The sequence below is a fragment of the Phoca vitulina genome, unplaced genomic scaffold, assembly GCF_004348235.1.
Source record: "Phoca vitulina isolate PV1807 unplaced genomic scaffold, GSC_HSeal_1.0 scaffold5, whole genome shotgun sequence".
Taxonomy (NCBI): Eukaryota; Metazoa; Chordata; class Mammalia; order Carnivora; family Phocidae; genus Phoca; species Phoca vitulina.
In genome coordinates this window covers 30476172-30491767 of record NW_022589708.1, presented here as the reverse complement: position 1 = coordinate 30491767, position 15596 = coordinate 30476172, and the positions used below count along the sequence as shown (strand labels likewise).

Here is a 15596-nt window from a genome sequence, read left to right as displayed (position 1 = left end):
ACTTGTACATGAAAGCACTTTTAAAACAGCACAGTAAATCTATGTCCAGCGTAGCAGTATGTTACATATTCATAAATTGCTAATAATTACAAAATAACCTTTGGCTTTTTCTGCCTATATTCTGGATCATTCAAATTAGGACAAACTCAAGAAGCAGTCTATCTGATCTTATAGAGATTACCTACCAACCATACTTCAAGCCAGGGTGTGGCAGTGGATAGTTTATGGTTTTAGCAAGACCTATAAACCCCTAGATAACAGTTGCTGATACTAAGATTATGGAGATAATGTGTACTGCGGTGTCAAAGAGAAATGCAAATGATAAAAATCTTGGTAACACCCATATTTTGGGTCCTTCTCAGAAATCAGAGTTGAAGTAGAACATTAATTGAGTTTCATTAAAAGAGCAACATGAATTATGGGGTAGGGAGTGGGCCACAGACAATGTGGTTTTGTGGCTCATATAACAGGGAGGGTACACATGGCCATGTTTCTACATGCCCCATCTCTGGGAATGAATCTTAGGTTGTTTCTCCTCAGTTCTCCCCAAGTAAAGGTGTGAAGGTTTTGTTTTCCATGTCCCACATTGTCCTGGGTGTCAAAGACCTAAATTTTTGTTTTTGTATTCTGTAGATAGGGTTGGGAGTGACACTGGAATTTGTAGGTGCTCTGGGTCCCTATAAGGGGGGAGATCCATACTCAGGGGTTCAGACAGAGCTGAGCAAGCATCACTGTTGCCCAGCACATCGGCTCGTGATGGAAGTCCCCACTAGGTATCCACTAGAAAATGAGCTGCTGTGGCTCCTGGATGGGGACTGCCTGGGCCACCATGACCTCAGTAGTGTTCACATGGCAGAAGCCCCCAGAATCTCAGCGCTCCTCTGCTCTCCTTCCTGTGGTCCCTCCAAGCCTGTTCCTCTCATTGCATGGCCCCTGGCTGCCTCAAGTGTCACAGTCCATGTCTAATCCTCCGGCACAGCCTCCCAACACGGACTCCCTAATCTAGTCTGCCAAGGCTCTTCATCTGTTTTCTTCCCTGGTAATGTGGTGTGAGTGTGGGGGTGTGTGTGTGTGTGTCTCACCCTGCTTCATTTCTCTCTTAGCAAAGTTTTGGTTTCCTCTAAATGACGTATGGTGGCATCTTAGTGCACCCCACACAACCTGCTTTTCCCAGAAGGTGCCAACGAAGTTAACATCCGGGATTGCAGATGTCCTGGGCTATCCAAGAGCACATAGGTTAGACCTAAATCCTGGTCAAGTGCTCATGTGTTTCCACTAGAGAATCGCTTTGTTTTCTCAGGGCGCTCTCCTTTCTCCTGGCATCACTGCCCTCACCCGCCCCACCCAACCCAGATTGCTCAGCCTCAGACGTGGTCATGGCTTCCTTTGACAGCTGGGTAAGTTTCGAGGAGTCCTTGCTCAATAAGGGCAAGCAGCTGTCCTTATCTAAGCACAGAGAACAGGTTTGGGTAGAATATCTACCCAATCTCCTGCATTCCCTCCCCTCCCCAGAGTCACTGCGTCTGTGAGGTGTGGTCATCTCGTTTGAGAGGTAGTTTTGGCCCCACTTTCTGGATCTTCTCTCACTTCCACCAAGGAGATCTCCCAATTCCTAGCCTTAAAATCTCTTCCTTGCCTAATTATGGAGGCATTCTCTCCCTTCTAAGAGAAGATCCTCCAATATCCCCTAGGCCTCCATACTTCTCATCAAAGATGGTACAGCATTCTGTCCCCAAGAAGAGATTTGATACTTTTGGCACCTTGGTGTCTGAAGTTGGGGTCCTTCCAGGCCCAGGCTTTTCTATGATACACTCTCAGTCATGGGCTTATGGCATCCTCTGTTCCAAAATCAGCAGATTTCTGAGCATTTACCTCTTTGCCACACGCCATTTTTCTCCTAGGGACACAACTCTGATTTCAAGCTGACTTGTTCCAATTCTCATCCAGGATTATATTACTTTGTGGAACAGATGTGCTTCAAATGAGGACTCTTCAGAATTCCAGACAAGTGTCCCCGTGTAAGGGATATGAATTTTAATAATCACAAAAGATGAGTGTGCACAAGTAGAGATTTCTTTCTATCTTCATAACTAAACACAACTCATACACTCCTTCTTTTCTGCTGATGATAAAAACATAATCATTCCACATGGATATTAAGGAATGTCAGAACAGAATGTTTCAGTCTGAGTTGTGTCTGAGGCCCCAAAATCATAGACACCAACCATTCCCACATTTCACTTCCTATCGTGGGGGTAGTGGAGAAAAACCAGTAATGTGATCACTGGCCCCTAACCCACTGGTGAGTATAAAGGGGGGAGTATGGAGTCTTTCTTGTCATCTCTAGTCAAGTGAGAACAACTTCAATGGGACCATTGACAAAGCTTTCCATGCACAATGCGATCAAAGAATTCAATTAAGTTATGTTCTTCTCTCATAACTTTCTTGGCATGACCATTCAGCATGGTGAGAGGCTTCATTACTGGTTTAGGTGAGCCCTAGGGCAGGCCCCATAGGTTACCCGACTGTTCTCAGATAACATCTAAAGTAGACTTGTTTTAGTAATTAATGTGTGTTTGAATGTAATTACCAAAAACCCAGATTTCATCCAGGGTTAAAGCATCCACCTTCCCTAGCTCAAGCCCATGGTGAGTGGGAAGCCAGCAGTGGGAAAAGAAGGAAGAAGGCAGATTCCCCCCTTTTTATTCTGTCAACGTCTCCAGAAACAAGCCCCCCACATTGGCTACAGCTTCTGACCCCTCAGGGCTTGGAGCATGGAGAGCAAGAGGAATTAAAGGCAGGACAAAATATTGCTCAAGTGGCACTAATCTGGAATTGGTTTCCACAGAGATTGGCAGGTGTTTAAAATGGATTTTTCTCCCGTGGGTGTTTCTTCACAGGCTCCTTGGCAGCAGGGCTGATGCCTGTCCCACGTCTGTTTGCTCTCAGATCCATCCTTTACTCCACCTGCTCTGCATTTCCGCAGAGCTGGTTTCTTGGGGTTTGGCTAGTTGGAGGCACTGAATGGGGAATAGAAAGTGGGAAGGAAGGGAGGAGCCAGAGAACTTCTTTCCATCTCACTTCACCTCTAGCGGCCCCTCCAGCTCTGGCCGTGCTGCCTCAGAAGCTCAGCTCGCACTGAAGAACCCCACTCGGAGTCCAGATCCCTGCCAGTGGTCCCAGTGCATGGGCTCCAGTAACACCACCTCTCGCTTTGTCCTCCAACCTAAGGATGGAGTGGCTTCCTGCTCTTGCCAGTCTCTAGATTACCTCTCCATTCCCTGTCTGGTTCTCAGTTCCTCTGTCACCCGTATAAACAATTCGCTGCAGTAAATTCCCATCACTGTGAACACTGGAAGGTGTCTCTGTTTTCCTAGTTAGACTAATGATGTCCTCCTACACACATACACATAGCTGCCCCGTGACTCGGGACCTCCCCTTCCATCCCCTGACATGGGAGAGTAGTCCGGCTGGCCACTTGCAGCTTTCCCTCAATCCCCGGTCACTGGGAACACTGGAGCATCTTTCAGTGGAGGACTCCTCTCCCTGCTAATGGCTGTCCAGGCTAGAATCTAAGATGAACTAACTGCATATGTCCTAGATGTGGTCCTCGGGGGAAAAACCCACCATAGAAATGGTCAATGGAAATCTAATTATTCCCTCAAAAGCAGACTCTGAGATAGAGGCTTCTGCACGAGCACTTAATTTGGGATTGTGATCCCAAGGAACAGGAGTGACGGTGAGGGGGTGAAACAGGATGCTGTATTAGTTCCCTATTACTGCTCTGTCTTAAAACAGTACAAATATATTATCTGATAGTCCTGAGGCCAGAAGTTTGAAAGGGGTCTTACAGGCTGAAATCAAGGTATTGGCAGAGCTGGTTTCTTTTGAAGTCTCTGAAAATAAAATCCATTCCCTTGGTTTTTTTCAGATTCTAGAGAATGCCAGGATTCCTGGGCCCGTGAGCCCTCTCTCACATCACTCCAAACTCGTGCTTCCAACATCATACCTTGCACTATCTCTAAGTCTACTGCCTCTTTCTTGTAAGACCCTTGTGATTACATTTGGCCCATCCAGATAACCCAGTATAATCTACCATCTCAAAATCCTTAACAACATCTGAAAAGTCCCTTTTGCCATATAAGATAACGTACTTACAGATTCCAGGGTAAGAACATGCCCATCTTTGGGGTGTCATTATTCAGCCCACCACAGACACACTGGCCACTGCTGTGGGGAGTTCACTCCCACAGAACCTTCTAAGCAGTCTTACAAAATAAATCTTAGAACTAGCCACCTAGCGGAAGAAAGGGAGACAAAGTTATCTGGCAGCACCCATCCCCTGTTGATCAAGGTTGTCTCTGGGGCATTGACTCCCACAGCCACGTCTCATGAGGGTGGTGGGGGGAGGAGAGAGAAAACCCTTTAAAAGCCTAAAAAGGAAAAATCAGAATTTATCTCTAATGGCTACTACAAGGAAGTGATACAGAAAGAAGCTCCAAAGATTGGACCAAAGCACAAGAAAGGCAGTTAAAGAAATTATTCTCTGCCTAGCTAGAGTTAGTTCTTACTGAGAGTTCAAACTCTTCTCAGAACACACAGGGGATAGAGCATCTGAGCCCTGACTGGGAGATTTCTAAAATGTTAGCAGAGCGAGAGAATCAGGAGGTAAACAACATAAGCTATTCGGGTCATTCATGTTCTCAAGAACCACCACCCTTTAATGAGCAGGCATCTGGACTCGTAGAAAACATTAGGGCTGACTTCTCTCTTCCACCATTTATCAGAAATGGAAGAAAAGGATCTGGGTACGGAGATTGCCAGTAGCACAGAGAGTAACACCACCACACTGGGAATCAAGAGCGTAAACTAAGACAATACTGTCTCACTTATCAGAGAGGCAAAAACTAAAAGGAGGAAATAGATACAGTTTGGGAGAGGGGATGAAAAAATGAGCATTCTGACAATTTCTCTGGAAGCATGAATTGATAGTTTTTTGAAAGGCAATCTAGCCTTATCTACCAAAATATAACAGGTGCAGCCCCTTTGACTCAGAATTCTGCTTCCGGGAAAAAAAAAATCTTACAGAAATACATAGACAAATAAGCAAAAAAAATCATAGGAAAGCATGATTGTTACAACATTGCTTTGAATTGGAAATCGTCTGACAAGTTGTTTTAGAAAAAAAAAAGTAAGTTAGTTCTCTATGCACTGATGTGGGAGAGGCTCATGATACATAAAGACAAATAAGCAAATTGCAAAATAGTGGGTGTGGTATGACCCGGTTGTATTTTACAAGATAGCATTTGCCTGCGTGAAAGCTTAGTGTGATCTGACTCCCGTGTCGCAGCCCTGCCGGGCTACGGAGCAGCCTTCGCATTACATCGTCCTCTCCCCGCCGACACGGGCCGCCGACACGGGCTTCACAGAAGAGAGGCGGTAGCAGCAGAGCTGCTTCCTTTGTGTGACTTCCTCCTTTGTTTATGAGCAAAATGGGTGATTAAGATGACGAATGAATATGAAGTCTGTGTTAATGAGAATGCTGACAGCGATAGGAAAAGAAAATCCATTCTCTTGAACAAAGCTGGATATAATCAATTATTAGATGTGCCCAGTTTTTGTGTTTAAGTTTTGTTGCTATTCTTAAAAGAGTTACTGAAACCCCTATAGGTAAAAAATAATTTTGCTTTAAAGTTCTAAACCCTGGGGTGCCTGGGTGGCTCAGTGGGTTAAGCGTCTGCCTTCGGTTCAGGTCATGATCTCAGGGTCCTGGGATCGAGCGCCAGGTCGGGCTCCCCGCTCAGTGAGAGGAGGGCCCTCACCCCTGCTCATGTTCTGTCTCTCTCTCACACATAAATAAATAAAATCTTCAAAAATAACAACAAAAAATAAAATTCTAAAATCTGTACTTCTAACCCCTTTTTCTATTAAAATAATTTAATATGTGATTATTTTTAAAGCAAGACAAAATGCCTGAAGAAGACAATTATTGAACTACAGCAGGACGAATTTATATATATTCCTAAAAACCTGGAACGTCTGACAACTTCAGGCTAAACATGGAGGATGGGATACAGATGCTGCTCTCTTGCAAAGCCCCACTGAAATAAGACTGGAGGAATAAAGCCAAGATAGAAACCCACAAGGACCGAGAGAACATAAGAGGATACAGTAGTGAATGGAAAAGAGGTGTCGACACATTTTTGGAAGAGGGAAGAGTGTGAAGGAACCGAGAAAGCTGAACAACAAGGGTTGGTGGTGGTGGCGGGGGAGGAAGCTAACAGGAAGTAAGTCACTTCATTCAACAAAACCCAGAAAGTCTCAGGCAGGCACTGGGGGCACAGCTGCCTGAAAAAGTTAAGCAGGGAATTGCAAACAGGAGCATCTGCAAGCCCGTAGGAGGGAGTCGGACCTCTAGACCCTCATCCTCATCCAACACTACCAGGCCATTGCTGCTGAAGGGAGCTCAGAAACATATGGTAGCTTCCTCGATCACTTTCCTGTCCACTAGATATTGAGCTCCTCCTGTAAGGGAGCCAGGGTAAGATATTCTCTGCAGGGAGCAGAGCAAAAAGCTTGGGACTGCTGCTGCTTCTTCGTGATCCTGGGAAAACTGCCACCATCCCAGTAGGAAGTAGGAGGAATCCAAGAGAATGGAAAGGGCAGAGGAAAGGCCTGAGATCTACGGGGGAGGCCAAAACCTTCTCCAGGGGAACAAGAATGTGGCTCCAAGACTGAGAAAGTAAAGCTGTTTAATGATAGAATGTCCCTTTGCAACTGGTTTTGCCCCAAAGCACATCCCACAATTTTGAGAGAGCTATAAAAAAAGAGAGAAGGGGGAAGAAAAAAAAAAAAAAGACCATTATCTACCCTGGCAGAGGGAAAAAAAATATTTTGTATCAATCTAAGATGGCTGAACACATCAAATTTAAATTCCAGACTTATACCCACTGCAGTCAGCAGAAAGCCCTGCCAACACCGACAGCTTATTCGGGAAATACCCAAAGCAGCAAAATGCTAGAGCAAGCATGCAAAGATTCCTCGTCCTGGGAATTAGCAAGAAAGAAATCTAGAGACATCTGGTAGTGACCACAACTCCAGTCAATATTCACAAGCCACTGACAGCACAGGTTGGAGAAGCCCCCAGAATTGCTCAATGTCGTAGGAGAAATGTTTTCCAGGTATGAATTTTCTATTCAAATCCACTCAGCTCAAGAGAGGTGGCTCCTATAACAAGTACTCACTAAACCTAATTACAAAAGTCTAAGATGAGTCCCAAGAAGACCCACAATCTGAAAGAGTTAACAAATTTAACCGAGCTCATGAGTGACCATGAAACCTGAGTCACCAGATGGCCAACATCAGGATCTCTCCTGATCCAGCTATATCAGTGACCTATTGCCACCATACGGTTGTATAAATACAACCACAAAACCTCAGTAGCTCACAATAATAAATATTTATTTTGCTCACAAATCTAGAGGCCATCTGGGTAGTCCTGTTGCTCTGGGACAGGCTTAGCCAATCTTGGCTGGACTCATCATGGATCTGCAGCCGGGTGGGGCCTGATTGTCTAATGTGGCCTCGATATTCAGTTGGGATATCTCCCCTCTGATTCTTGCAGTTCCTCAACCCAGCAGGCTGGCTCAGTCTTGTTCTTATGAGGGAGGCTGGGCTCCAAGAGAGCAAGCAGCACCCTTCCAGGCCTCTTGTGGCCAAGGCTCAGAATGGGCTCATCTTCATATCTGCGGCCTTTTATTGGCCAAAGCAATTCGCAGGCCAGCCCAATTTCAAGAGTGGAGAAGTAGACCACCTCTTTATAGGAGGTGCTAAAATTTTGCATTGCAGGGAGCATGGGAACAGAGAGGGGTGATAAATGAAGGCCATTAAGGTAATTAATCTACTCCACCCACATCTTGACATAAGAGAATTAGTTCCCTGAGTAAATCAAAAGAACTTGGTTAAAGGCAATGCGATATCCTAGAAGGAAATTAAGAAAAAAAAAAAGATATCAGTGAGAAAACTGCTACAATCTGAATAAAGTCTGTATTTTAGTTAATAGTAATATTAATTTCCTAGGTCTGACAAATTCAGCATGGCTCTAAGGTGTTAACAAGAGGAGACGCTAAGTGAAGGACATATGGAAACTGTACTGCCTTTGCAACTTTTCTGTAGAACTAAAATTCATTCAAAATAAGTTTATTTTTAAAGGGCATTATAAAGAAGAACCTGGAGCGCAAGGCCATTTTGGCGTATGGCACCGGAAACTGGGTGTACCACTGAGTCACGGAAGACGCTCCATCCGATATTCGGAAACTCCTGTGGCCTGGGAAAATTTGTCAGCATGCAGGGCACGAAAAGCCTGGGCAGGTGGCTTGGCCAGGGCCGAATCTCTGCAGACCTCCCAGGCAACAGCGACGCTGAGCCTCCGGCTTCAGCAGGAGAGGCGCCGGCTCCGCAGGGCCAGGGGCCGTGCCAGTGTCCTTTCTCAGGGTGTCCGGGGGGCGCTGACCCAGCTGGCTGTGCGGCAGGAGCAAATGCCGCCTGGCCACAAGCCTGTAATGCCTGGGGATTCTCTTTTTCTCCCTCTTCAAGTGAGTGAAATCTAGGCTCAGCCGTCTCCTTCTGACTTTGTGAGAGTGACAAGTTGCCATCTTCTTTGGACGGCTTATCCCTGAGTCTAATGGGGAGACCAAATGAGACATAGAAACACAGGATTACAGTACAATGGGATAAGGTCCATGGAGTAGGCAGGTTCCCAGACCTGGTTACTCGGAGCAACCCTCCCTTTGGGCACTGCAACTGGTCAAGGGAGAGGCTTTGCCCAAGGTGTGCTGTTCAGACCCTCTCTGCCATATTTGAGATAGGATCCCTTGGGCAGATAGGATCTCTGGGCGGAAAAGAGGGGTCTTTCTTTCTTTCTTTGATACTAGAAGCAGATTATAAAAATAGAGACTGTCTGAAGCTAAAATTACCAGAGGGAAGAACCAGGCTATGGAAAGGGAAAATCATCACAATGTAGCTGGAACCCCTGGATACAGCCAAGCCTGAAGCCAGAGACACCTCTTGGACTTCCATACTTCTGACCATAATCCACTTTGAGTTGGGTATTGTCTCACTTGTAGCCACCAAACCCCTTCCTAATACAGAGATCAGGACCTGCAAGTGGGGTTGGGAATTAACAGGCATCACAGTGAGGATTTGGTTGAGAACAGGTGGGATGCCAGTCAGGGAAAGTGGCCTTTCAGGTTCTGGGAGGACAACAGGGCTCGGTAAGTGGAAACAAAGCAGCTGGGCAGATTTTTCCTGTTTGTGTTTTGGGACTCAAAGCAGTTCATCTCTGTCTGGGGTGTCTGGGGAGTCAACTGTGACAAAGTTAAGTGGGTTGACTCCCAGTTTCACAGACTTTGGGACAGTTCCTAAAAGTCTCAGACCAAGCTAGCCCTCTGACAGCAGCAGAAAGTGAAAGTTCCACAGAGCCTCACCAAAGAGATGACTTCTTCTCCCCGCAATCCTTATGAAGATACAAAAACTGATTTTCCTGTTTCCAAAGGAGGTCATATCAGGATGGAGGAAGAGCTAGAGCATAGGGGAAACCCAAGCTCCCAGGTCTTTATCAAACACCTCTACAAATACACTCCCTGCCTCCAAAAAAGCTATCATTTCCCCCATTTTAAAAAGACATCCATGAGGATGACCCCCACATCATTATCCCAGCCCATGGTTCCCAGGAGAGGGACCAAGAGGCACGCAGGTAAAGACTTACTGCTAAGAGACAGGAACTCAGAAAGCAGGTGGGACTCCAGAACCGTGCCACAGTAGGACAGCTGGTCTCCATGGCCAGCCCCCTGAATTTCCAGAAACTGAATAGGCTGGCCTCCCTCTGCGATTTCAAGGCACTGTTATTTCCACAGACTCCCCAAGCCCTGCAAACAGGCTTGTGATTGATTGTTCAACCCCTAAGGCAATCCCAGGGCTCCCAAACCTGCACTAAAAGAAAATGGGCTACAGTTCTCCAGCCGTTCTTCCTCAACTTTATGGGTAAATTCGAGGAAAGGATTACAGGAAGTCACACTTGAGCCTGCCTCTGGCCCAAGCCCCAGTGCAGCATGACCGGCAATAAATCGGATACTGCATTCTCATCCCAGCTGGCTTGTGTCTAACCCACAACTGATTCAGAATTAGGAAGGAAGAAGGGTAAGTAATTAAGCTCTGCCTCAAACCCCAATATCAGGGGGTTGGTACTTTTATCCCGCAGGCTTTAGGGAACAGGAGGGACCTGTCACCAGTTCCAAGCAGGATTAAGGCAGGTAACACTCATGGTGGGGTTTGTGAAGGTAACCGTGACCACGTGGTGGATTGGTAGGAGAAGGGTAAGACTGCAAAAATGAACCAAAACTGAGTAAGCGACAGCAAGAGGAAAATGAATAATGGCTTGAACAACAGAGTTGCAACGAGTATGGAGAGGCACTGGGGGACACAGAGGGTGTGCAGAAGATGAAAATCTCACCAGTAGAGGAAATACAGCAAAAGGGCAGGCACATCCCGTACGCCAGCACCCGGATGAAACTCTGTGGACTGTAAATGGAGACAAGTCACTTGTTTGGTTTTCGTTGGAGGGAAGGGAGCAGCAGATAGCTGGAATTATATCTGAAGCAGAAGGAAAGACTTTAAAATCCCTGTTTGCTTTGCACTTGAAAAGGATTTGTCCTGAAAATTGCCAAGCTGTATAGATGTTCTTAAGGGATCTTGGCAAGACATACACAAAAGAACGCCTCGGTTATTCCTGGGGATGGAAACGGAGATGGAAGCGCAGAGCGCCGGGGCTGAAGACGGCTTCACCCAAGTCACCCGCAAGGGTGGCCGGTGGGCGAAGAAATGGCAGGCTGAGCAGCTGTTCGCAGCGGGGGACGGAGGGGATGCGGGCCGCATGGACACGGAGGAGGCCCGGCCCGCGAAGAGGCCGGTTTTCCCGCCCCTCGCTGGGGATGGATTCCTGGGTGGGAAAGAAGAAACAAGGAAAATTCCAGTCCCAGCTAACAGATACACACCATTAAAAAAGAACTGGATGAAGATATTTACTCCTATTGTAGAACATTTGGGACTTCAGATACGGTTTAACTTGAAATCGAGGAATGTAGAAATTAGGACTTGTAAAGAAACCAAGGATGTTAGTGCTTTGACAAAAGCAGCTGACTTTGTGAAAGCCTTTATTCTTGGGTTTCAGGTGGAGGATGCACTTGCCCTCATTAGGTTGGATGACCTCTTCCTAGAGTCTTTTGAAATTACAGATGTAAAGCCCCTAAAGGGAGGCCACCTGTCAAGGGCAATAGGAAGAATCACTGGCAAAGGAGGAAAAACCAAATTCACCATAGAGAATGTGACATGGACACGGATAGTTTTGGCTGATGTGAAAGTTCACATCCTTGGCCCTTTCCAAAACATCAAGATGGCAAGAACTGCCATTTGCAACCTCATCGTGGGAAATCCTCCATCAAAGGTTTATGGCAATATCCGAGCTGTGGCTAGCAGAGCAGCAGATCGATTCTGATTTCAAATCAGAGACTTTTTATCTTGTCTTTGGACTCTAGAGAAAAAGCCCTTGTCCTCTGCATGCGGTCATAAGAAACCAAGAGAAGAACTTTTCAGTCACTTTAAGCCTCCATCGCTTCTTCTGTTCTCAGCCAGAAGCATCAACAGAAAGGTTTGATAATATTCACATGCAGCAACTTGAGGATAATTCCCATATCTGAATTTAGTATCATAATTATACTTATACATTAATTATAATTTATCACTTCACTTTAAATAAAAGATTTGCATAGTTTAAAAAAAAAAAAGAACGCCTCGGTTGCCTTACCGAGGTGCAGGCCCCTGGGACCTGACTCAGGCGCCTAGGTCCCACCAGCCCCACTAGGTTAGATACTGAGGTTAATTACATTCCTTCTGGGCTCCCTTTAACCTGGATGAGAGCACAGCGCTACGCTAGCCTAAAGGATTCACCTGCCTGTAGAAATATGCAGACCAGAAAGATCTGAAACACACCTCCGTGATTTATAAAAGCCGGCAGAGATTACCTGCCCAAATGAGTGTAGCATCCGTCCAGTTCCTTCGATATTCCTTCCCTGACGGGGATTCTATGAAACACTGCATTTCTTTCCATACTTAACCTTCCCTCCTCTGTCACAACCTGATGACAGTCCCTGAAGAGTTCTTTCTACCAGGGTGCTGAATAAACACCCACTGGTCTCTCAGGCAAATGCAGATTCGGTTTGGTAGTTATAGCTTGTCCGTCATACAAGGTCGATGGGAGGATTAAATGAAATCTTGTGGGGTACATGCTTAGCTTAACTCCTGGCATGTAATGAACAATCACATATGGTGGCTATCCCCAGTTACATATAACATTGAAAAGTCTGGCTTTAGCTACAAAAGAATTTAGCAAAAAGACACTTTGCTGTTCCAAGTGTCCAGTAACCCACCCCTAATTTCACTCCAGTCTATACTTCTTCCTCTGTTGATGCTTCTCCGGAATTAATACATCAGAAGAATTCAGGCACATAGATGCTTAAATTTAATTAAAAAAAAAATTTAATGGTAATCCAAACACCACCCAAGCATTCTTTGGCTAAGTGCAAGATTATTATTCACTAGCACACTTAAGCTTCTCACCCTTTACCAAGAGTAAAAATTACTTCTCATCATCAGCAGGAAGACTTAAAGTTCTTTCCCAGAAACAGCTTAGAGTTCTTTCCCCGACTTGGCCAGCCGCACTTGAATTCAGGGTTTCCGCCCTAGAAAGAATGTGGTTGTGTCCAAGTGGGATGAGTCACTGAATTCTAAGCAGAGAAGTTTTCATCTTTTTAAGAGGAGCAGTGGAGAGTTCCATGTTTGTGGTGAAACAGTGTTTGAAGGGAACCCGGACGAGAGCCATCCCATGTCACATCTTCTCTTCCAAGCCTTGCAGCTAGGAGAGGAAGGGATGAAGTGACTGGAGAGAAAGAAGAATTGAACTCTGGCAACAGGCCACCTGGCCTTGTGGATTTACCAAGTAATCTTGGCCAAGAAAAAAAGGTCCGATAGAGGGAGAGCGGAGCAGGGAGCCCAACGCGGGCTCGATCCCAGGACCCTAGGATCATGACCTGAGCCGAAGGCAGATGCTTAACAGACTGAGCCACTCAGGCGTCCCTCTAGTAGCTCTTAATCAAGAGGAAAGACAAAGCAAAGTGAGCTATGAAAAGCTTTGGGTTATTTCCCATAAACTCATGGAAAAGCATGAAAGGATGGTAGGCAAGAGCATGAACACAATCCTAATGGCATTTTAGAGAGCTACCCCTGCTGGCAGGATGGAGAACAGATTTAAAGGGAGCAAGCAAGTCCGAAAGCACCAGGGGGCTACTGCAATGGTCTAGGCAAGATACAAAGGAGACTCAACCTAGTGCTCGGAATCCAAAGAGAATGCAGAGAATGCATTAAAGGATTTTAGTCAGGGAAAATTAGTAGGACTGGTGGCAAATGATCGATTGATGGGGGCTGCTGAGGGAATGTGAAAAGGAACATCACACCCAAGCCTTCAGCAGCTGGGTGGGAAACAGTGCTGTGGCAGAGATGGAGAAGGGCATTTAGGCCAGGCCAGGACAAAGGAGCTTGGGAAGGCTTCAAGGAACAATGATAGCACAGCGGACAAGGCTGGGAAAACAGGCTAGGGCCGTCAATGCCAAGCATGGAGTTTGGACTTCAATTCAGTGAGCAATGGAGGCTTTTAAGCAGTAGAACCACAAGATTGAAGCAGTTCTCTTGGAAAACTAACCTGATCAACAAAGAGACTGAGATTCCAAAAGGTTAACTGGTAAGACAACGAGTTAGTGTCAGAGGGGAATCTAATATGCAGGTCTTTGGACTCCCGGTCCGATCCGTCAGAGGAGGAACTTTGCTGGCTTCTCAGAACTCTAAATACGCACTCCTGTCCCCAAGAAGTCTTCTGCCCTTACTGAATCCTGCAGCCTTTATACTCAGCTTCGGCCCGACATTTAGCACACTAAGAGAATGGATGGCTACTTGTATTGAGTATCAACCGAAAAAGGTTGTTCTAATCACAAATGCGCAAAAATTAAATATAATTGTTAAATGTAGATAATAAGACTCCTTCAAAGGTAGGAATCTAGTGGGAATTAAAAGGGTATGGAATACTGTAAAAATAATAAAATGGCCTGCAAACACAAGTTAGTATTATAAGACAACAAAAGTAAGAAATACATTTTATGGAAGTTTTATTCTGTGATAGCAATTACTTGAGCCATTATTTTGTCTTCACAAACAGCCATGCGGTAGGTGAGAAGGCTCAGGCAGGCTAAGTAATCTCCTGGTGGCCACATGGCAGAGTCATCATTTAAGCCCAGCCCTAACTCCAGACATGCAGCTTTTAAATAGTGGGCTATTCTGCCCTTCCCGATCGTTTGCTAGGGAAAGTTTGAAAGAAGCTACAGAGAGCAAGAGAGCTTATTTTTGTCCAAGGGCACTGAGCAGTGATTTTCTTGGGGCGGGTAGGCCACTGTAGCAGACAGCTGTCTTTTACCTGGAGCCACAGTGAGAACCGACCCACCCCAGTCACGTCCCCATTGCAATCTCCCCTACTATTTAGGAGGAACAACAAGATCCTGTTACACTGGAAATAAAGACTGGGGAGGAGGATAGAATGAGAGGGGAGTGGGCTGCCATTAACGTCATTTATTTCAAATAAACACTGTGATGAAAAAAAACAACCAGGAAATGAAAATAAACGAAATTCTAACGAGTGCGTGTGCACACGTGTGCTTGTGTGCATGTATGTGCGTGCACAGAACTAGAGGGAATGCGCTAGAAAACCAAACAGCCAGAGTCAGCAGCAAGCAGTGGGCTTTCCTGTTCACTTCTCGGAGCTATTATTTTCATGACATAAAATGCTGTGTGTCGGCGCTTCCATTTGATTAAGGCCCATGGGTAGATTATATTTTATGAATGCCATTATTTGCCAAAGTAAATTTAATAAAGAGGTTCCCATGGGAGCAAAATGATGAGTTTCTTAAGTGAACATCTTGTAATACAACTTTACCTCAACATCTCTCTTTACCATGTTTATTCATGACCAGGCAGTGAATTTTAAATCTGCTCCTTTCGTAATCCATCTCTTGAGAAGAATGAAGGCTGGGCTTAATGAGAAGCAAGGTCCGAAGGAGAGGAGCTCCTATGCTGGGTTAAACATTCATGCTGGCTGGGAAGGAATTATGGAAAAAAGGAGCCATAAGAAAATACCCAATCAAAGCAACATGATTAGAGCATGCAAAAATTAACTTTTTCCTAGAAATGATTCTTTAATTTTTGCCAATTATTGAGCTAATATTCTCAGTTTCATAGCACTGTCTGTATTATATCAAAGTATTGGCCCATTGTAATATCAAACTAGGGATAATAGGGTCAATGGGAGTCATACGGTCAATCCAATCAGTTGCAAAGCAATTCATTATAAATGACGACTCCAAAATGAACAAGTGTCAATTCAGAGGAGGAGAGACAGAAGGGAAGGATAAGAATGAAAGAGTAAGGGCAAGGACAGGGGA

The 15596-nt window shown here is 45.4% G+C and overlaps 1 protein-coding gene and 1 long non-coding RNA gene across 3 annotated transcripts in view; one reads left to right on the top strand and one right to left on the bottom strand.

The window, feature by feature from the left end:
* The window catches only part of LOC116631576, a 101305-nt gene that overhangs the window by 70750 nt on the left and 14959 nt on the right, over positions 1–15596 (bottom strand). The gene's annotated exons all lie outside the window — the stretch shown is intronic.
* On the top strand, positions 10735–11826 carry LOC116631575 (RNA-binding protein PNO1-like). The gene has a single exon (XM_032402832.1). It carries the CDS (start codon positions 10793–10795, stop codon positions 11549–11551), a length of 759 nt encoding a protein of 252 aa, XP_032258723.1. The 5' UTR covers positions 10735–10792; the 3' UTR covers positions 11552–11826.